General features: G+C 35.7%; 1 protein-coding gene across 1 annotated transcript; it reads right to left on the minus strand.

Annotated features, from left to right (window-relative positions):
- Window positions 1-820: 820 nt before the first annotated feature.
- Window positions 821-23836, minus strand: LOC129903666 (exocyst complex component SEC10b-like; the record flags this gene model as incomplete). Its single annotated transcript, XM_055979213.1, has 18 exons — window positions 821-1146; window positions 1404-1487; window positions 1572-1670; window positions 14898-14956; window positions 15620-15704; window positions 15959-16056; window positions 16246-16392; window positions 16497-16589; window positions 16694-16822; window positions 18004-18057; window positions 19053-19226; window positions 19678-19763; window positions 21312-21402; window positions 21492-21590; window positions 21910-21986; window positions 22071-22236; window positions 22418-22509; window positions 23710-23836. Coding segments are annotated over 18 exons (1830 nt in total), but the record flags the coding sequence as incomplete, so codon positions are not given.
- Window positions 23837-24686: the final 850 nt, after the last annotated feature.

Raw genomic sequence — 24686 nt, forward strand, 5'->3', positions numbered from 1 at the left:
ATTGCTCTTGCATTTGAAACTTTTCATTATGACGGAGACATAAACAAAGTGATGATATCTACTATTCAAACTTAGCATGCTTGTGTACCTGCTTATTGAAGAGGAAGAAGAAGCAGAAGGAGGTAGGACGTAGAGGCTTTTGTCTGAAGTTTCCAACACAAGTTAAATAATTTGAAAAAACTAAATATATTGGTTACATAATATGGTAGAAGCTGACTATGGGGTACAATCCTACACTTAAATTGGGATCTGACCCTAAAGATTTCATTGACCCATAAAAAGTGGAAATCAAATAGCAAAATTGTTCTTAGCGTAAAAGTAAGTTTGTGGAAGTAGATTATCCAAAAAATCTTCTTACTGGTCCTAATTAATATCATGGTTAGCACTTTCAGATATGAGGAAGTTGGACTTATTATCAGACTAACCATCTCATCACAACTTATAGTTGAAAGAAAATAAGCGAGAACAATCAATATAATCATATGACCCACTCAATTCTTTAGTTTTTCTTTATGAGCTTGTTACTTGCTCGTCAAGATGAATGTAATTGGGGAAAAAAAACTAATACTAATATCGAAGTTGGAAATAACCTTAAAGTGAAAGTGGGGAAATAGCTTCATTTGGGGCACATGGGGGAAGCCGTTGCCCCGCCCATACTAAGTAATAACAAGTAGCTATACATCTTACTAGGTGTGAAGAATGCATATTCTTTGGTAAGTGCAAAAAGTTTCAACACAGGAAAAAAAGATACCTCTTTATACCAAAAAAAATAAACTATATCTTTCTCGTCGATCGTTAACAATATAGCAACAGGCGCATCTAGCAAAAATCAAGAGAAACTTTTGCACGTTTCAAAAATATATCCATCAAAGGGAGAGTGAAGAATAACCCAACGTTAGCTCGAAAAAAGACTTAGAACTAGGATGAACTACCTTAAATTAACAAAACTTCACCATATTTTCCAGCTCGGAAATAAAAAGATCCAATATGAGATGGAAGAGATTCGCCATATCTATCTAGGCTATCAGAAGAATAAGCTTTCTTATCTTCAGAATGTAATTTCTGATCCAACTAAGCTAATTCCACAAGGAGCTGAGCTTTGATGCAAGTTTTGCATTCTTGTAATCATCACGAAGTTGAATAAACCTGATTTTGCAGACAAGAAATGTTTATTCAAAAAAAATTCTAGGTTGAAAAGAAGGTCAGCAAGAGATGAAAGAATTAAGAAAACTGCCTGGCTTTTGAAACTTGTACGGACAGAACCATACACAAGGTAGAAGTTATTCAACCTTTTGTTATATTACTATTCAGAAAGAAAAAATTTTGATTATTAAAAAGCTGTAGTTTACCTTTCACTTGAACAGATGCATGAAAGAACATGAATATGTCAACATCTTAGTTACCTTTGAGCATCTTTCTTAATGCTTGGAGTTCCTTCAAACAACGGGCCTAGACTTTCAGGAGCAACAATAAACACATTTGCTATGCTGAAGCAAAAATCAAAACAGGAAACATTAGAGGAAAATATATTTTGCTTAAGGCCTAAAATTTTCAGAAACCTTGCAACTTACATTCCAAGTTGTTCAAATTTCTCATCAACCTGAGGAGCATTGAAACTACGAACAAACTCTCCATATTCTGTTATGTCACGCTTCAAACGCAATCCTCCACTGCAGAAGTCGAGAGAGAATATTTCAGTTGATGAAGCAACTTTCAGCAGATGCACAATACAAATAGGGGGGTTTACCTAATGGTCAAAGCAGATACAGAGCATAAAGTTTTGCGTTTTATGTATTTTCTAACCATTGAGAGATGTTGGTCTCAGTTCAGAGTGCTTTCTGTTGGAAATCTTACGGAAAATACTTGATCATGAACACTAAAAGAAATTCTTTAAAGCTAGAGGCGTAGCAATGACACTGTCTTTAAGGTTATTTCACCCGGCGTAGGTGTATCCCTCAGGATTCAACAAACTCTTCTAGTATAAAATTAGGAGTCATAAACTAACAAAGATTAAATAATATAAAATTCAGGAAAATAAAAGAAGAAGAGAAAGAATTGCTATCTATTTTCCACACTCCGCACTAATATAGGTCCAATTATCAATTGTATTCTGCAGAGCAATACGCCACCCATAAAGGCTATGAATTTGATTAAGAGTTTTACTCAGCCTAACTTAGGCTTGCAATATTGCACTATATTCACACATCATATGAGGGACATAATTTCATGGTGCATACTTGATTATCTAATGGCTTGTTATTACCCATATGAACCTAATTTATGAGATCTCCAATCACATAGGCTGGGTTACCAACATTGTAAATTTTTTCAACTTGACTAAAATTTCACTCCTCGATGTTTCTTTTAGTCTGTGAATTGACCAGATTCACTCTTGACTACACATAACTTACGTAAATAATTTCATCCATAGTAGTTGCTTTATCACATTATCTCAAATAAATGTGATTATTTAAAATTTATTTTTCGCTATAGCCATGACAATCATAACATAGACACAAAAATTAATATGTTAGTTATATTCCAATGTAATATTGTAACGCCTTAGAAATTCCTAAGTCCAGATCAAGTCATTAGAAGCTGCAAAAATTTTTGAAGTTTTAAGTCTGCTAAAGTATGGAATTTATGGACACCTTTTACAGCCCGTAGATGCTTCTACGGACCGTAGATCAATGGGCCGTAGATGGGGTTTGTAAATCAAACATCAGAGACAGGAAAATTATAGTTTGAGGTTTACGAGCCCATTTTACGGGTCGTGGATGCATCTCTGAGCAGTACTATTGAATCGTGGATCAAGTGCTGAAACTCAGAATTTGTCTAATTTCTACGGACCCATTTATGACCCATAGAACCATTTACGGGTTGTAAACGTTGATCGTTGAATGAACTTCAGAAATTTGATTTTTAAGCCTGACTTTCACGACCCCATTTAGGAGTTGTAAACCCATCTATGGGTCGTCCTATCAACTTGTAGACCGAACTTCAAAAACTCCATTTTTAAGCATCAGTTTCACGAGCGGAATATACAATCCATAAACCAAACTACGGACTGTAAATGGCGCCTGTGGAAATTGCCCAATAGTTTTTAAGCCAAGATTTCTTGTCTTTTCCCACTCTTCCTAAGCCTAAGACGCGACGTTTTTTGGTTTTCTAATAAGTGTCTATTATGTTCAAAACTTAGTTTTTTCACGGTTTTCTATGCTCTTAACTCCCTCAAATTCAGAAACTACCGTAAGCAAGACAAAAGCTAGTGTTCCAAGGCATCTAAACAAGTCCTTCCTTCAAATTCCATTCTCTCAGGTATGTAGGGCTTCAATGAGAATATCCCTTCACTCTCATACCTAAACTATTGTTTTTATTCAAATTTTTACACGATTGCTAGAAGCCAAGTTAGGATTTTTATGAACTTTATGATCTTTCCTCATTAACTCGCGTTCTTCCTTGTTTCAGTTCAGTTATTAAACCTTATTAAACTGATTTAGCATGATTTATTAACTGTAAATCTTTATGACTTTTAAACATGAAATGGATTTACTTCAAACACATGCTATTTGAGATATGATTTTTGAGCATAGTCTCACACTTGATCTAGATAGATAGATAGTTTTCATACTTATGAGCATCAATAGATATGTATGTTATTTTGGGAGGACTATTTAGCATCGAGAGGACACAGAAAACCCAAGTTCCATAACTATATGTGTAGTTTTATGCCGCTTTGTCGGACGACTCCTTTAGCCCTTTGAGGCCCAGATAGTAGATCCACATAGATAGATAGATTCTATACCCTAGCAAAGTATAGGGCAACCCTTCCAACTAGGATTATACGTTGGACATCATGAGCTCACATGGTATATGTCGGTTAAAAGAAACTCCCCAATATATGCACTTTTCATGTTATGTTCTTAATATTCATGGTACATTTTCAAATAAGTCATCTTATGTAAATATGTTCCTTATTGGCTATCAAATTAGACTCATCTTTATGTATTTGAGAAATAGTTCCCAAAAAGATATTTACGTATCAGAATGCCTTTTTGTTCTCACTATGATATGACTTATGATATCTTATCTCACTCTCTATGAATATTGTCCCTTGTTACATTTATGTTTAACATACCTTGCATACTCAGTACATTCTATGTACTGACCACATACTTTTCTCTGCGTTGCATCCTTTTTATGATGTAAATTCCGACGCTCATTCTCAGACTCATGACTAGTAAGGTTGCAGCATTTTCAGTCAGCAGTTGGTGAGTCCTCCTCACTTGGGGACTACACAGATTTAGTTTATTAGACTTTCCTTGTTTTGACATTGGATTTTGAGGTAGATGGGGCCATGTACCGACAGAGTTATTTTCATTCATTCTAGACTATAGAGGCTTATTTTAGACATTAGTAGTTGATTCATGAATTGTCTTTTTAAATCTCCTTTCAGTTTTATGTCAAGTTAGTATTTCATTTCATTACGTTTTCAGCTTCCACTTTAGTTTTCATATAGTATGCTTGGATATGTTATGCCAAAGGTTAGTTTGGGATCACTCATGGTTTTAAGTATCGTATCTCGAGTAAGGTATAGACTCCGGTCATGACAAATATTCACTAAGAGGTCTCTTAACCACTTGGCCTCATCACTAACCAACTCCAAAATAGCAAATTCAGATTCCATAGTATGACCCCCCCCTCTCCCCACAAACGTACTAAGGGTAAACATTTAATCACTCATGTACTTTGTCTCACCTGAATAAAAATTAAGTTAGCATCACTGTATCCTTCTAGTAAAGAGGGAACTCCACTTTATTTAATACCAGTATTATCAACAATAAAAATGTAAAAATCATCATCAATTCGTTTTCTAATATTTGTTCTCAAATCTATACTATATTAAAAGAATGAAGATCCTTAAAATGTTGATTAGACTTTTTGCCCTTCATTAAAAGACCATCCTTTAGACAAAATCGTCTTTTTTCCTATTTTCTATATAAAAAAATATTTAATCATTTTTTAATATTTAATAAAAGTCATTTAATTGTTACCTTTGTGAGTTAGGCTACAACTATTTAATTAAAAAGACTCCTATGAGTTTAGGAGTATTTTTATTACGGCTGAAACTTAGACATAGGTCCTTTACTGGTTTCCAAGTTTAGACTTAACTCAATTAATTGTTTTCAAGTTTAGGAGTCTTTTCGTTAGGGTTTATTCTAATTTTTCATCATAATTAAAATTAACTTTGTCGAAATGGAAGATTAGTAACATCGATGGCTTAGAGAGGAAGACCTAATTGATAGTTGAGAGAGAAATTGGGATTTTTCTGAATAGAGAGAAGAGTAAAGTGATGCTTCCTTTTTCTCTTCTTTTGCACTGTGTATCACACATTCATATATGTGTACTTAACCCACTGTTAACAACCACCCTTAATAACTACTTAACAAACTAATTAGTATAGGGCCCACATTAACAACTAACTACATATTTACATAATACATCACAGCACTCATGTGTCAATACTCCCCTTCAAGTTGGAGGGTGCATAACATCCAACACTCCCAACTTGTCCATCAAATACACATGTTGTTGTCTGCTCAGTCCCTTTGTCATCAGGTCTGCTTGCTGATCATTTGTCTTCACAAATTCAGCTTTGATGATTCCTTCCTTTATCTTGTCCCTTATAAAGTGACAATCAATTTCAATATATTTTGGTCTCTCATGGTAAACTGGATTTGCTGCTAGTTGAATCGCTGTCTTGTTATCACTCCAAACAACTACTGGCTTATGAGCTTCCACTCCAAGCTCACTGAACAGGTCCAGCAGCCAAGTAACATCTGCAACAACAGCTGCCATGCTTCTATACTCAGCTTCAGCTGAGCTCTTGGATATTGTTTGCTGCTTCTTTGATTTCCAAGATATGAGTGACTCTCCAAACTTCACAGCATAGCCTGTGATGGATCTTCTTATGTTGGGGCATGCTACCCAATCTGAATCACACCAACATGTTATCTCCTGTGTAGGTTGTGCTCTGAAAATAAGGCCCTAGCCTGGTGCATTTTTCATGTATCTGACTACTCTAACAGCTGCTTCCCAGTGTGATGTTTTAGGCTCTTGCATGAATTGACTTAGTGTTTGGACTGCAAAGCTGATGTCTGGCCAATTGATGGTGACATACAACAGTCTTTCTATCATCCTTTGATATTTTGAGACTTCTTCCAAAGCTTCATCTCCTTCAGCTCCAACAGCCTTGTCATATTCCACAGTGGTTAACTTGCTTCCAGCTTCCAGTGGTGTAGCAGCTAGCTTTGCACCTCCTAAGCCCATTTCTGATATTAGCTCCAGTGTGTATTTCCTTTGATTAAGGATGATGCCATATTGTGATCTCAGAACTTCTATGCCAAGAAAATATTTGAGTTCTCCCAAGTCTTTCACTCTGAAGTCATATTGCAGAATCTGTTTTGCTGCTTCTATGAGACTATTGCTATCTCCAATGATGAAAAGATAATCTACATATACAAGTATTATGACAATGTTGTTACCTGACCTCCTTGTGAAGAGTGAGTAGTCATGAAGGCTTTGTGTGAACCCTGCAAATATCAGTGCATCAGTCAACTTGATGTTCCATTGTCTTGATGCCTGTTTTAGGCCATACAGGGACTTCAATAACCTGCATACTTTGGTCTCCCCTGTCTCTTGAACCCTTCTGGTATCTCCATATACACTTCTTCATAAAGATCTCCTTGCAAGAATGCATTGTATACATCCATTTGATGAAGTTTCCATCCTTTTGAGGCTGCCAGTGCAATCATTGATCTCACAGTGACCATTTTTTCCACTAGGGAGAAGGTCTAATGATAATCAAGACCTTCCTTTTGACTGTATCCTTTTGCCACCAACCTTGTCTTGAATCTTTCTACTTCTACATTTGCCTTATATTTGATCTTATATACCCATTTAGAGCCAACTGCATTCTTACCATTTGGAAGATCAACAACCTTCCAAGTATGATTATCCTAAGGGCTTTGATCTCCTGCTGTATAGCTTCTATCCACCTTACATCCCTTAAAGCCTCCTTGAAATTTTTTGGTTCAGCTAAGGCAGAGAATTTTGCTAAATAGCTTCTATATTTTTCTGATGTTCCTACATATGTCAGATACTTACTTATAGAGTAGATGTGATCCTGACTGGTGTTGACAACATAGTCATTCAACCATCCAGGTTGCTTGGTTGACTTGATTGGTCTGTTGCCAGTGACAACATGAGTAACAATACTATGCTGCAATGGAACTTGTTAGGTTGTAATGGTTCAGCTTCAGTAGGGTCAGCCTCATCAGGTTCAGCATCAACCATGTATGTATCTGCAGTAGCATCACCATCATCATTGTCAGTAGCTGAATACGCCCCCCTTGCTGCTACTAGTGGAGTCTGGCAAATGTGAGCAGGAGCAGGGAAATCATATAGAGTATCAACATGGCTCAGTTGAAGAAATGTGCTATCCTCTGAGTCTGCAAGGTTGCTAAAAGGAAAGTCAGTTTCATGGAACACCACATCCCTGCTAACAAAAAATTTGTTAGTAGATAAGTCAAGCACAATATAACCCTTTTGTGTTTCTGAAAAACCCATGAATACAGCCTCCTTGGCTCTATGAGCAAACTTGTCAAACCTAGGCAGTATAGTAACAAAACATAAGCAGCCAGGTACCCTTACATGATCAAGGGATGCCTTGCTGTGATATAACAATTCATAAGGAGTACATCCCTTCAGAACACTGGATGGCAACCTGTTCATAAGGTATACTGCAGTTTTAACACAAAACCCCCAGTACTTTATTGGAAATGCAGCTTGAAACTTAATAGCTCTTGCCATCTCCAAGATCTGCCTGTGTTTCCTCTCAATCACCCCATTTTGTTGAGGTGTATAAGGACAGATGTTTTGATGAATTATCCCTAGGCTCTGCAACAACTCACAACTTTGAGAGTTAAAGAACTGAGTGCCATTGTCAGACCTAATGGTCTTGACTTTGCAATTAAATTGAGTATTCACAAGGACAAAAAATTGTTTCAAAACTACAATTACTTCAGTGTTCAGCTGCAACAAATGAATCCAAGTATATCTGGTATGATCATCAATAATAGTGAGAAAATAATTCTTCTTATCAAACGTAGGAGTTTTATAAGGACCCCAAAAATCTAGGTGCAATAGTTCAAAAGGCTGATTTGCTCTAAAAATGCTTATAGGAAATTGTAATCTGGTCTGCTTTGCTAATGGACATATTCTACAATTGTTATGCACATTTTTGCCAATCTTATTTTGGAATTCTGCCATAGTCTTCATAGTGGATATAGAGGGGTGGCCAGTCTTCTATGCCATAAGTTGCACCTTTCATCAGCATCTGCTAGGTAGACTTGCCTCATATCTTTTATTCTTTGTTCATTAGAGTCTTCAACTGTCCCTTGGAAAATGTACAGTCCTCCTTGCAATTTACCAATCCCTTTCACCCTGCCACTGTAGAGATCCTGAAAGATGCAGTGATCAGGGAAAAAATTGACTGAGCAACATAGCTCTTTGGTTAATTGTGATACTGATGATAGATTGTATTTAAAATCAGGCACAAACAACACATTTGTGATTCTCTCCTGGCCAAACAGTTCTACACTTCCTGTGTGTAATTGGCACTGTGCTTCCATTTGGCAGGTGCATCCTTACTCCTTTATTATTTTGCAGGCTATGAATATTCTTGAGCATTTTGTCATTTGCAGTAACATGGTGAGAGGCTCTGGAATCAACTCTCCAGTCACATCCTTCTAGTTGGGACATCAAACAAGTCACAATACCTGTCATATCGGCTTGATATTCCTTAGAGTTACTGCCATGATGCTTGTACTGATTTTCTGAATCATGATGATTAGTCTTGCCATCGCCTCTTCTGTTGTTGTCATCAGCATACTGACCCCCATTATCATCCTTACCTGCATATTTCTCTTGAAAGCAATCTGCATTACTAGCCATTGCAGCATGTGTTTCTTTTCTCCATCCTTCACTATTATCCCTCTTGTACCTTTCTCTGTATCTATCCTTCCTCCATCCACCTTTCTGTTGGCTCTGCCATCTCTTTCTGAAGGATAGCCAACAAGTTTGTAACATTCCTTCTTTGTATGGTTTCGCATGTGACAGTTCTCACAATACATTGAATTGCTTCCTTTATAGTTGTCATTTCTCTTGGCTAGCATTGCTATGGAATTGGAATTTTCAGCATTTACCTGCTCACTTTCATCTTGCACTATTAGAGCATAGGCTTGGTTCACAGATGGTGCATTGGACTTCATCAGAATTTGCCGCTTAGCTTGATCGCATGAATCATTCAAGCCACTCAAAAATTACATCAACCTCTTCTCCTGTAGATACTCAATATAGTCCTTCGACTTTGGACAACCACGGTTCGGAGAAGAAGCTATCAAATCGGATTCACTCCACAACTCCTTCAATTTTGAAAAATATATTGACACTGGACTTGTTCCCTATTTGAGATTTGCAATAGTTGTGTGCACTTGAAAAATTCGCACTCGATTTACCTTGTCAAAGCTTTCCTTCAGATCCTCCCAGACTAAGTGTGCATCTGATGCGTACATGATGCCGCTCAACAAGCTCTCTGATACCGTGTTCATGATCCACGAAAGCACAATCGCGTTCACCATCTTCCACTGCTCATGAAGCGATTCGTTGAATGACTCCTTCGTGCATGTACCAGTCACGAAACCTCACTTCTTCTTGGCTAGAAGGGAGATCCTCATAGCTCGACTCCACACTCCATAATTTTCAGATCCGGTGAGTTTCACCGGTGCTAAGACACATCCCGATGTGTCTGATGGGTGCACATACAAAGGATGCCCATGTTCTATGACGATTTTTTCACTTGATGATTGCAGTTGTGAAAGATCTCCCATGGTTTCCAGCTCTGAGCTTCGACGGCAATAGTACGCCTTTCCGCTTCTCCGACGAGCCCCAGCTTCTCAGTCGATACCCTGCTCTGATACCATGTCGAAATGGAAGATGAGTAACATCGATGGCTTAGAGAGGAAGACCTAATTGATAGTTGAGAGAGAAATTGAGATTTTTCTGAATAGAGAGAAGAGTAAAGTGATGCTTCCTTTTTCTCTTCTTTTACACTGTGTATCACACATACATATATGTGTACTTAACCCACTGTTAACAACCACCCTTAATAACTACTTAACAAACTACTAACAAACTAATCACTACTAACAAACTAATTAGTGTAGGGCCCACATTAACAACTAACTACATATTTACATAATACATCACAGCTCAATAAACTTTCTCGGTAGAAAAAGGTTTTCTTGGATATTTTTTTCTATAAATAATAGAATGACATCCACAGTTACAATAGACAATAACATATTTGAGATACAATATTTATTTATAGCCTTTATTCTAACGTCAATTGTTATGTTTTAATACTTATCTTCTTTTTGTATGTAGTTTTATTGATTAATGAGATACACATGTGCAAAGTATTTACACTAAAAATAAAGGTTCTACAATAGCTTTCAGCTCGCCATTGCCTTTCTCAGCGACAGAAAAATAGAAAAAAGATGAGTAAATTTGATCAGCCTCCAGATCTCAAAAAGTATATGGACAAGCAATTCCAAATCAAGTTGGTTCGATTGAAGCACCGGAGCTGGTAAGGTTGCCAGAGCATACAGTGCATATTTGGACTTTGACTTTAATGACATCTTTTTTTTTTTTGCTCTTTTTAAAAAAAAAATACAAGAAATTGGCATTATTCTATTCACTGCATCTTAATTTTGCTGTCTAAGTATTTATTTAAATTGATTCTTTAGCATCTGAGTGGGTGCATTTATAAATTTAATCGTTGATATTTTTTTGTAGATTTCTTATCAAATTAGAGCTTCAAAATTTTTAAAAGGGAAAACTCAAAAGGAGGTGAGTTATCGTGATGTTTTGTGTTTAAGCTCAAATTTTCGAGCACTTTCAATTTCCTTTATAGCGAAAGTATAGACTATTTAGATTTCATTATTTTTATTAAATTATATATTTTTATAAAAATTCCTTTTAAAAGGAGTCCTTTTTTATGGTTTAAAAAAACTATATTATAAGAGTTTGAATGTTTCCTCTCATCAACATATCAACATGTATTTGTATTCATCTAACTTTTTGCCTTTTATTAAAAGATTCTTTTTTAGACAAAATCATCATTTATTATTTTCTTCAAATTATTAATTAAGTATCTTTATAATATTTTAAATTTAGAAATTCTAAAATATATGGTGAGAGGTGTACTTAAAAAATTAAGTCTCCTAAAACACACGAAAGATTTGGTTATACTCTTCTGTTTTTGGGAGATTTTTTCCTTTTTGATTAGGAGTCTTTTTTTGGTTATAATTAGAACGCTAAGGATTATTGATGCCGAAGTCAACTAATTATAGGTATTTAATTTTTTTATTAATATATGAATCCTTTTCTTATTTTAACACAAGAGCGTTGAAGTTCTAAAACCATATGAATTCTGTCAGGACAAGAACTATTTTATCCTTGTGTCTGTTATATATAAATTCTATTACTAATTAAGAATAATATATTTATTTTTGATTTCCAACTAACGTATGTGTTTTTGAATAGGGTCAGAGATCTATCACCATAAATAGTAGATGAATCAATTCATATAGAAAGGAGACTTCAAATTGACTATGTTTTCATAATTGCCAATTGACAAATATCTTGACAAGGTCATCTTTGAATACATTAATGTTCATGGAAATTTAAATTAGATTTTTCAGTTTATAGATTATATATTAAATAGGGATAGTATATATATATTCCAAATCTATATTATAGTCAATGTCTTTTTTTCACTTTCATCTGTCATTTATTTTTTGTTTCATCTATTTTTGTTTTTTTATCTTGGTGTTTCTGCTATGTAATATTACATGCTTAGTATTATTTTTTGTGCTGGTTGGTATTAGGGTTTGATGTGTGTCTGATATTCTATTCTCCTTAATATACAGGAGGTAGATAAATGTTTGGTCTGATTTTGATGAATTTTTGTGTCGAGGTTAAGTTTAATCGTATTGTTTTAAATCTCGATTATCGTATTATTTTGTTGTAGTTTCTGTTTTGTTACTATCTGTTGTTTTTGTTATTTTATGTAAACATTAACATATCTATAGGTACAAACACTATAAAATAATTTAATTGACTCTCATCTTCGCAAGTTCATAATATATAACATTTATTTATTTATATTTATATTATTATATTAATTTTAGTGACAAATATTATTTATTTGATCTTTATATATATATTAATTTACGTGGCACACACGTGCAAGGCACGTACTCTAAACTAGTCATTTTAAACAAGGTCAGTATGTTTTCACTTCTCAAAAACTCAATAATTTTTCTTTTCAACTTTAATGGTGTGCTCAATCACATCACTATCAATAACAACAAGCGATAGTTTCAAATATATAGAATAAAATAATAAGTTTACAACAAATATAGTCATGTTTTTATTTACATAAAAATAGTCAAAAGTCATAAAAAATATATACAGACTATACACTGACTATATATTATGATACACTCAAAAAGTTGAATATAGCTTAATATGCACGAAGTATACACTGGCTATTCAATCCAGCTTAAAATCTCCTCTAAACAGTCCTAAATTTTAGATATGAAATTCTCTCGATATTTCGAGTCTTTTGATATATTTCGCTCGAAAAGATTCACATTTGCAGTATATCGAATTTTGAAGTAAAGGGAAAGCAATAAAGAAGAGGAAGAGAAGAAAGAAGACGAAGATGAAGAAGAAAAAGAAGAAGAAGAGGAAGAGAAAGAGAAAGAGGAAGAAGAAGAGGAGGAGGAGGAGAAAGAGGTGGAGGAGGAAGAAGAGGAGGAGGAAGGAGAAGAAGAAGAACAAGAAGAGGAGGAGGAGGAGGAAGAAGAGGAAGAGGAAGAGGAAGAGGAAGAGGAAGAGGAGGAGGAAAAGAAAGAGAAGGAATAGGGAGAGGAAGAAGAGGAAGAGGAAGAGGAGAAAGAAGAGGAAAAGGAGGACGAACAGGAAGAAGAAGACGAAGCCGAAGAAGGGGAAGAGGAAGAAGAAGACGAGGAGGAAGAGGAAAACGAGGAAGAGGGAGAGGAAGAGGAGGAGGAAGAGGAGAAGGAAGTAGAGGAAGAGGAGGAGGAAGGGGAAGGGGAAGAGGAAGAGTTTCTTGTTTGATTCAAGTTTGTTTGCATTTTAGTTTTATGAGTTCCCTTACGTCTATCTTTTCATACTTATTTCAGTTTCAAATTATTTTGGTGAGTTAGGGCTTTTCCTATGCCCCATCTATGTTAGTAGAGGCTATGTCAAACTTAGCATGTTGTTCCGCATTATCAGAATACTTAAATTCTCCTTATGTTGAGATTGTTATTTTGGGGGCTTATATTCCGCATTTAATTTCTTTTGATTATCTTGTTATTTTAAATCATGCTTATGCTAAGAGGCTTGATTAGGATATTTTGAGATTCTATTCGCCGTTTCATGTCTAGGGTGTAGCTTGGATCGTGACAAAAGGGTTCAGGTTGAGCAGAACTAAGAATATGTGGAGCGCAAATTCAATGATGTGATGCATCAGGTAGGTGAGGTAGGCGTGGAAGTAAGGCTTGACACACAAAATATACCCAAGAGAGATAGAATCAAGTATCTTGGATCTATAATCTAGGGGAGTGGGGATATGGACGATGATATCACACACCATATAGGTGCGGCGTGGATAAAGTGGAGGCTTGCCTCTAGAGTCTTGTGTGATAAAAAGGTACCATTGAAACTCAAAGGTCAGTTGTAGAGAGTGGTAGTTAAACCGACATTATTGTATGGGACTGAGTGTTGGCCAGTGAAGAACTCCCATATCCAAAAGATGCAATTTGTGAGGATAAGGAAGTTGAGGTGGATGTGTGGCCATACTATGAGCAATAAGATTAGAAATAAAGATATTTGGAATAAGGTGGGTGTGGCCTCCATGGTGGACAAGATGAGGGAAGTGAGACTGAGATGATTTGGACATGTGAAGAGGAGATATATAGATGCACCAATGAGAAGGTGTATGAGGTTGGTTATAGAGGGTAAAAGAAGAGGCAAAGGTAGGCCGAAGATGTATTGAGGAGTGGTGATAAGATATGATATGATGTAGCTCAGGTTACTAAGGACACGAACCTAGATAGAAGGGTGTGGAGGACACGTATTAGAGTAGAAGGGTAGTAGGTAGTATAGTGTTGTCTTATTGTAGTTCTTGTTTTTATTTATTTCTATCATATGTAGTTGTATTATCCTAGTAGGTTGTTTATGATTTTTTGATTATCGCATGATTTTAGTGCTGTTTTGGCTACTTTTGTATTGTTCCTTGTTTCAATTTGTTGTACTATCTTCTTCTTTATACCGGGATATCTTTCGAAAACGGCATTTCTACCTTCATGAGGTAGTGGTAACGTCTGAGTACATTTTACCCTCCCAAACTTCACTTGTGGAATTTCACTTGATACGTTGTTATTGTTGTATATGAAAGCTTAGGCTTATAAAGGTCAAAGGCTTCACTTGTGAGAAAGTAAAAGGATGTGTGATCGATTTGATCTCCTTTCTGACTGATCCGTTGTGTGTTACATTGCCCTATCCATAGAGGAAGAAGGTAAAGTCCTTGCCTGTTCAACCAAATTAGTCCTAGCATCATATACCAGTTACCACAATAATGTTAGAATTAGACATAAATGATGTGGCGATTGCTGCAATACCTATACCAGTGGGACCTTGATATACCTAGAAACTACTACTACTACTGCTACTACATCGAATGAACAAGAGAAAGGAATTACCTAGGATTAAAAGTGAACTTCTGCCAATGGTTAAGCAACCCCTTGTGCAAGCGATTCCCCTATTAGAACATTTTAAAAATACACATAGTATCAATAAAAGAAATTCTGGCAAAGAGAAGTAAATACAGAATCAAAACAGTAGCAGATAATTTAGACATGGTTGAATTGTCAGACAACAACAGAAACGCATAGCACTAAAATGGGTGCAGGGACAAATTTCAATTTCTTCCCAGCATTCACATAACAAATGTGTGTATGCACAAACCAACCATGTGTAACTTCTTAGCAGATCAATTTCATGGGTGGTTTTGTCAATTGGTGATTTTTTAGAGTTACAGGCTAGGACATGTGTAAAGGTAATTCAGTTGATTATGCAATTTCAAACAAGCCACCGAACAATTTCCAAAAACAGAATACTCTCTCAAACTATAAAAATGACCGATTGGGTCAAGGATCAGTTGCTGTACGTCTAGCAACAGTATTAACGGGCAGTTACAAGAAGATAACTTTACATAACAGATAATAAAGAGAAGTGACAGATCTGATTGAATCCCTTTAAGACTAGGAAGTGATGCTTTTGTCGATTGTAAACACTTTTGGTAGATGCTATATATAATACACTCAACCTATCTTGGGACAAATATACTTAAAGAGAAGATTTCCAGCATCAAGGTGTTGGACAAAAAATAATAGTAGTCAAAGCAATAAGAAGGGTAACATACCAGTTCAGTCAGGAAGGCTTGTTTGCTAAGCCCTTCCAGTCCAGTGAATGCCGACTCAAGCACACGGGAAAGGTATGCTACGGCACTGGTTGAGGAGATATTATTAGTATACTGGTACATAATGAAATAAAATGATGGCCGAAAAAGACATAACTTCCAAAGATCTTAAAATATACTACCCCAGATATAAAGAGGAAAGCGATGACAAGATCAACTGAAATTTTGTACTTTGATATGTTCTTGATGTTTCAAGAATACATCTTTCTACTTCTAAAAAAGGAGAAATATCAGAGACACAGACTAACATATATGCATCTTCTAACTAATATAGGGATTCACCATGCACAAGCACTTGTTGGCCGATGGTCAGGGATAATGCCATCATCGGGTGATTGATAATCTGTTGCCTTTTGTTCAGTTGACAGTAGCCTTTCTACCTGAAAGCAGTCAAAGGGGAAACATGATATCAAACAAAATGTTTGGTTTTAGAGGACAGATGAAAGAATTGGAAAACAGAAAATAGTTGGTAAAAGTGACCAATGAGATATTTTGCCTAGGGAGGATAAGCGTCCACGTATAGCACATATCAAGCCTATACAGCAGAATAAATATTCTGAATCACAAACCTCAGCTATGACAGTTTCAATGCACTGTTGAAGTCCCTTACAAGCAACACTTTCTGCACGTGACATAGCTGTTGCCATTTCTTCACTGGAAGCAGCATGAGCACCATCCACGGGAAGTAAAAGCCGCGATATGGAGTTCACAAAATACTAAAGAAAACCAGGAGTTTAGTGCAATTGAGTGTTACAAGAATCCAATTACAGCTACAACTACATAGATTTGAATTGACTTCACTGGTATCAAACCAACCCACTTGCTGCAAAATAGCCACACTGCTTCCACAACGTTGCACAGATACCATGAAAGATCTAAAACTGCTTTCGCCAGCAGCAGCTGCATTTTCTGCCTATATAAAACCAATCATATAATAATCCAGCTGGTCGTTCTTTAATATTTAGATGTTAGACAGAGTAAAAAACTTTAGATCATAAGAAAAGACGGAATAATTACGGCAGAAGCAGCTGCTGCAGCAACTCTTCGGCTAACACTAGTTCCCAGCAAGTGCTTTTCCCTTAAGGTAGCAGCCTCTGTAAGGCCTTCTCTGGCTCTTTCAAGACCTCCTATTATGTATTGACTGACCTGCAAAAGTCTAGAGTGAGGCAAACAATTGTACCATAACTACTGTTATGCCTCAATTCCAAATTAGTTTGGGCTGGTAATATGGATCCTTAGTAACCACTCAGCTCTGTTTGTCCTGTTTCATTCTATACCCAATAACTTATTTTTAGGACAAATTAGGAGTTATCAAAAAAACTAGGGATCCTCTAAACCTTGAACTTATTCGTACATCAAAATATAATTTCTACCCTATCTAAAAGGACTCTTGTCAAACACCAGACCTGTTGTTAGTGTACCCAGGATGAGGACCCAACGTAAGTTCTCCACTAATAATTAATGGTATTCATTTTGTGGACTTGTTGAGCCTTGGAGACCAAACATTAACTTCCATATAAAATTACAGATTTCGCGAACATTCTGGAGAACTTACCTGTTACTTTGGTAGGTATCCTCTGAATGCATAACACCGCCTTAGCATTTATCCACTCCAGTCAACCTATTTTAATTCTGTCATACAACTTCATCAAGTTGAATTGACTGCATTTAGTCATCTTACTCCTTTCTTCTTGTGTTGGCTAAACTTGTAGGTATATGGTTTTTGCTTACTTATACTTTTCCTAAAACCATTACTCTCTTGAGTGCTTCTCCATGGTTCAAAACTTTTGGTTTGACTTCTTCGCCACTTTAGGGCTTTCGGCAATTAACAAAATAACTTCTGCAAATAACATATTCCATTGAATCCCCCATTTTGTATATTATTGATAAACTCATTCATAACTAGGGTAAACAAGTATGGTGCAACCAAAGATTTGGGGAGATTTCCTTGTCTCCTCCGACTCTTTTAACACTCGTCAAAGCTCCTTTATACCACAATAAAGCAAAAAGATATTAGCAAATTTTAATGGTACTTTTGCCTTCACCATCAGAGAAGTTTCTATAAAATGCAAGATATTTCCAAAGGAAAAAGCAAACAGTAAATATAGAACTCCTTACTCTGCATTAGAGGAATTACTTACATGAATTCTAAATCTGCAGTAAACTGCATATATATACATATTTTAGATATATCATATAAGATATATATTTTACCTTCTATGAAATTCGTATTTGATTCATGAATGCTCCCAATGACATGATGAAAGAATTATAAGATGGCAACAATTGAAACAAACTATAAACGTAAAAGGAGGTGATGAACTTACTTGGTCCAGAAGGCATGTGAAAATAGGTTTAACGCTAGCAGCAAGTGCAGCAGGCTGTATACAAGACGTATAATCAATTAGCTAATCCCTGTAGGTTTTTAACTATAAAGTATAATAGTTAACAAATAGATCATCAAGTTAGGAGAATGGCCTAAAGACGTGTACCAACAGCAGAAGAAACACTAAAAAAGATAACTACAACATACTTGATTACTACAGGCCAACATTGTAACTTTACTTGGCAAGTCTGGTATACATTATTGAATTTATATTGAATATAGTGGCAGTGCCTTCAGTTTAAAACAAACAGTAATAAGTTGGTAAGGAGAAAAGCAAAGGATCAGATGTAGGCATGGAGAAGAATTCCTTGAGGTATATTTTGGACCTTTTGGCTAGAAAGAGATCACATGTGTTTCGAGAGAAATCAGATTCCTGTTTTGCTAGAAGTTTCAAGTCTTTTTAGAATTAAAAGTTTTTTTTATAGGATTAAAGGTGGGTGTGAGGGAATGGTTGTAAAAGACATAGATACAGTACTGGATTTTGTAGATGCCTACATACTTGAAGGGACAAATCTAGCTATTTTGTATAAAATCAGTACAATCTTGGTGACTAAGGTCTTCTGAATAAAATTTATATTTCTTACTAAAGAAAGTATGGAGAAGACTCTCACTCTCTCTGTATGTATGTCAGCTATAGCTCTTCCACTATTCAACTAACCTATCTATGAAATAAATAATTTACTGATGTGCCAGGGGAAATCTCCGCATACAAGATGCCGAAAGTAGAGAAACTTACACAATCACTATCAACAGTCATATGGATAAACATCTTTTCAATCTAAATTTTAATCTGACTAGCCTAAAGCATCTTTTTAAGAGAATAGGTCAAAAACTCTACTGGAATTGAAAATGGACATGATGTGAATAAATCTACTCTGGCACGAGCCTTAATACAATAGGTAGTTCCCTTTAGTCTGCCAGCCAAAGGAAAACAACTGAGAGATGCTGAAGGTGCAGCTTCAGCAAGATCTTGAAACATGTCATATATACCTGTAATGAAAACAAACTGCATCTGGATATTGCTTCTTCGTTCCAACGAACAAACTCTGTTACCACAGTGACAGAAATTTCCGGGTTAGAAAGTACTATTGAAGCACCTTTTGAGCGTCCAATTGTCCCAGACGACTCAGAGGATAGCTGACTTTCACTACGCAGTTCATCCATCTACAAATTAAAGCAAGAGGTCTGTTCAAAATTGCTCAAGAGCAGAAGTTGAGAAAGTTGTTGGGTATATATTGTTACAATTACATTGTGGAGCTTCAAGATTGTTTAATGCTCTCCAGAGACAGGTAGCCTTGTCAGCTAGCATACCAAATTTCATGCAAGCTAAGTTTGATTTGGCAGGAGCCTATATGGAGTAAATATTTTGCAATTTATATGTCACCTACTTGGTGCTTTGGAAAAGAAATATTTCAAGGTTCCCCAGAACCAGTTTATACCAGAAAATTGACAAACAATAATTTCTTTAGTTTCTTTGTTATGATAGATTTTACTTTAGGAGTTGTGATTATCCTTAAAACTTTTTTCTATGAACTAAGCAAGAAAGAGAATGGAATGGATTCCTTAAACAGAAAATAGTGTGATAGACTGTTCAGAAGGAGAAACTGCCACAAACCTTAACTTTGTAAAGTTGTTTAAGAGAGGCTTGCTCGCACTCTATGTATATATCTTTGTGTGGTAGAAACAAAGATTCAGTCAAACCTGAACCAGAAGAAAACGGAGATGACAAGTATAGTCGACATAAACAAAGTCAGTCAAATAAATTATAAAAGGAAACAGCCTATGGTCAAGACCATCTAGATTGGCCTCGTGGTAAAAACAAAAGTGCGTTTCTTCAAGAAACTGATTCTAGTACCCAAATGAACCATGGTGGTAAGCCACAGTAAGTGACCTAACAGAACTAGAACATTTTCTGTAATATTTGGAACTGAAGCAGACGTAGAAACAATCTTAGCTAATTATGAGAAACATAACACTTCATATAGACTCTCATGCATTTACCATTTCTTTTATAAACAGGTAAAGGATAGAAAGGACTCTACATTAGTAACTGATCAATAATGTCTAAAGCAGTACATGTTTTCAACGACCGAAAGGAACAAAACTTGGGTGTCAAGACTTCTCTTTTATTAAGAACCTGGCTTTCCAGCAATACCTAATACTCAAATTTCTTCAAGAATCTGTATTTCCCTTCCACTTTTTCTGAACACCCTGTCCTCCTTTATTTCCTCTTTTTAATTTCATCTATCCATGCCGTGTATAATATTCCCCTAATAGATAAATATTTATTTCTTCAGAACCTTGTCATTAAGTGTCGTAGTTGACAGAGATAGCAGAATGAAGACTCAAGAGTCTTAAATCATGCATTTACATGTCTTTGTATAGGGATGGCAATAGGGTGGGGTGGGGCCGGGCAAACCCGCATAAACCTGTGAAGATTTTAATCTGCCCCACACAACAAAATTTTCTATTTATAACCCACGCAGCCCCACTCTACATAGACCGCCGCGCATAATTTACTATCTTTTTTGAATAATTTCAAAGACCCCAAAGTATTGATTTAAATGATAAATTTTATATATTATTTCAGAATTTCCTTTTTGTGGTGTTACTTGCTGGATTCTAATTTTTGAACAAAATCTCCCTTCAAACACAATTTTAGACATGAAAGCATTTATTTGGTGTCTTGTAAAGTATCACTACAACTTGCTACTACTCAAACTGTTAATGTAGATTAAACATTTATTTTAATTGCAATTAAGTATGACTCAAGTACATAAACATTAATTTTAGATTAGATATTGTTTTTTCCTATTAAAAATTGTTAAAAAATTGTTTTAGTAAATAAAGTTTGGCAATAATTTATTTTAGTATATACAGTAAAAACTTGAATAAAATATAGCTCAAATTACCAAATTTAGTTTAATTAGTAAGATAAACCACAACCTGCCCCGCCCCGCATTAGATTTTAAGAAAATTATTCAACCCACCCCGCCCCACACCCGCATAAGTCAAACCCATCCCATCCCGCATAAGATCAAACCTGCACCACACCACGCCCACACCGCCCCATTGCCATTCCTATCTCTGTAAGGTAAATCCTTAAAATACCAGCATGTTTGCCAAATTAAGAGCAATCATATGCAGATTTTGGCACATGCTCACCTCTGTTTTATAGCACATTTATTAAATTTCAGCAGCTACATTAAGGTAACAATGAGATGGCGCAAGGGTTCATTTCATTTGTACCTTCAACATCCAAGTCACCACATCCGACACTGCGCAAGTCCTTATCAAACTCTTGTGTCTTCTCATATGCGACAGCCAGCAATCTGAGATACTGAACATTCAAAGGCAACAAAAGAGTGAGCCAAAGGCCATATTTTCCTCTTCTGAATAGAAATGAACAATCTCTGTAACATCACTTACTAATACAAGTCCGCCTTCTACCATGGGAGGTGGGTTAACAAGAGATGGTTTAAGTAGGAGCTTCTCTAGAAGTTTTGGAACACGATCCTCCAAGACACGCTGTTCATAACCTCAATCTATTAGTTACCAGTTCCATAATTGCACTTCTTTGTGGAAATACTCACTCAGTAAGCACTTTGCTGGAGTGGAAAATATCAGGCAGACAAATTGGAGGAAACTCCAGACATTCATGGCTAGATATTGTTTTTGTCTAAATTAACTGGTACACGTCCACAGATATGTTACTCTTTTTATGCATATATTGTCAAAATTCTGTGACAACAAGCCTGACCTAGCTTACTTTTGCTGGCACAGCACCATCATACAAAAACAAGATAGACATAACTGCCTCAAGCACACCATTAGTTATCAACCATACCTGAACTAATATCGACATTACATCTTTAGGGGAAGGGAAAACTGCTGCTATTGTAGCTGCTTCTTTTCGCACTGTGTCTGGAAGAAAACATAATGTGTTAAAATTCAAAAGGCATGTATTTAGAAGAGAAGCACCCTTTTATAAACTTCAACCAAAATAACCTGCAATTTCTTTAAACATTGAAGAAAGGCCATTAGCAACATTGCTAGGGCTGGGTTGGGCACCCTCATCACCAAGGACCAATTTAGCATCCGCATTCATCACCTCAACATCAAACATGGGACGTAATCCCACGTAGTGTTGCATGGCACTGGTACCCCTGTTAAACTACTTGGAGAACGAACATGTCAAAAGACAAAGAGTTCTTTTCAATAGAAAACACCAAGAATCAAGTTCAAATTCCAAAGAAAAAATAAAAAACTTTCACCTTATCCCGTGTTTATAGTAAGTTTAATAGAGATTTAACATGACGTACTTATGACAGGTCTACTGAAATGGCTTAATTTACCTGTGACAAAATTTTACCATATTCACTCATTGTAGACAAATCACGCTTCTGTGTAGCCACATCAAATCGAGACAATAGTCTGTTTTCCAAGTCTAGCAGGTCACCAAATAAGAAGACTACTTAGAATGTCCTTTAAAATGAAAATATGAATGCGACATCATAGGAAAGACACATAAAATAAATATATCAACCAAGAGCACTTTAGCTAGCCAAACCATCAGAAGAAAACAAAAGCTAGGAATCCAAACAGCAAATGTAAAAATTGAGGACCCTGCTTAGTACGTCTTTAGATCTTAAAATGCAGCACTATGTGCCCATATCATAAAATCCATTTGAAACTACAAAGAAATTACGCAATTAATGTTTGCTATAATCAATTTTTACAAGTTAAAACAGAACTCACTACTTTTCCCCAGGAAATTTTCTGAAATTAAAAATGAGTAACCTGAGAATGAACAAAAGGTATTTTGCAACTCTATGCCCTTTTGAGGTCTAGTCTTCTAATATGATATTCCTATTTTACCCTTAATAAAATGATTTATATCCATACAAATATCTATAACTTATTCTAGACCACAAGTTTCAAAAGTATTCCTTTTATTCTTAAACGTTATGTCCTATCAAACACATTCACATAAATTGAGACGGAAGGACTAATTAGATGGATAGTTATTGTTTAGTGTTGCCATCTTCAAGATAGAGCTCATTAATAATTTTAAAAAGCAGGTATTATTGCTTGGTGCCTGAACAGAAGAACTACCTAAGTGAGCGACGCACTCAACCTGTTTTGCACCTAGCTTCAGGTAAAGCACGCCTTTTTGTGAGCCATTGACAACATTGCCACTAGATTCCAGCTTTTACAAGTAGATCCACCACCCAATCCTTTTCAGTAGGTATAACAAACACTAAAACCCTCTCAAAGAAAATATTATCGTAATTATAGATGCTAATCAAATATAAAAGCAGAAAGCGAGAATGTGAACATCCTAAGAAATATCTTAAGAAGTTTGTCTTAGAGTTGTCAGAAGGTTTTTAAAACTTCATATCTTTCTACCGACAAATAACCTACTTCTGCTCTACTTTTTTCATCAACAAGCTCAATCATATATTAAGCTCCTCTAAAACAAAAGGGAACTTTCTGCAGCAATTCAGATTCTCCATTTTTCCAGGTGGTAGTTTGTGAAATACTAGCTAGTCAAGAAGAACAACAGTTGCAAACACAGCATTAGAATAAATTCATGAGGAGCACTAAAACATCAGTAGTTAAAGAAATAAGCAGCTTGCTGCTGTACCATTGCAGTACTCCTGGAGGTTTGAGATAGCAACTTCCAATCCTTTACTTGAAGTTGCATTTCCAACAGCAGAGGAGACTGTTGTCTTTTGTCTTCCAATATCTTCATCAGCAAATGATCCTGCAAATTAATTAAATGTGATTATATCTGGGAAAAATCATACTGTTACATATTGAAGATGAAAAGGGATCCTCTCAAAGTGAAGGATATGCAATTAAAGGCTTCCTTTTAAATGACAAAACAAGAAATCGTAAATGCTGTTAGACTTTTAAAGTTATAAGAAAAGATAAGATTAGCAGAATGTTTATTTCATTCATATAGCATATTACAAAAGACTTACACATACAACTATATAAGCTTTTCAAAAAGTAGTAGATACCATACCTATCCAACCACTTACAAAACATATTCCATAAAACAAGGATTACCTTTACTTTACAAACTAAACATAATATTTAAAAGAGAACACTATTAGACTAAAGACTATCTAGAAAATCTCATTTTCTAACACTCCTCCTTGAGATTTTTCTTGGATACTCCCAGCTTAACCCTTAGAACTTCAAATTTCCCCTTAGGAAGAGCCTTGGTCATGATGTCTGCAATCTGCTGATCTGAGCTGCAATGAACAAGTTTAACTTCTCCATCCTTCTCTGCTTGCCTGATAGCATGAAAATTCACATTTATATGCTTGCTATGACCATGTTGCACTGGATTTTTGGCCATAGATATTGCTGACTTGTTGTCAACCTTAATGACAGTAGCTTCAATGTCATTTTGCTCCAGATCACATAGAATCTTTCTTAACCATAGAGCTTGATTAGTTACACTAGAAACAACGATGTATTCAGCTTCTGCAAAAGATTGAGCTACCACCTCTTGCTTCTTTGAATTCCATGAGAACATGTCTGAACCAAGTGTAAAAGCATATCCAGAAGTGTTTTTCATATCATCAACACTTCCTGCCCAATCACTATATG

The sequence above is a fragment of the Solanum dulcamara genome, chromosome 9 (genome assembly GCF_947179165.1).
Source record: "Solanum dulcamara chromosome 9, daSolDulc1.2, whole genome shotgun sequence".
NCBI classification, from domain to species: Eukaryota; Viridiplantae; Streptophyta; class Magnoliopsida; order Solanales; family Solanaceae; genus Solanum; species Solanum dulcamara.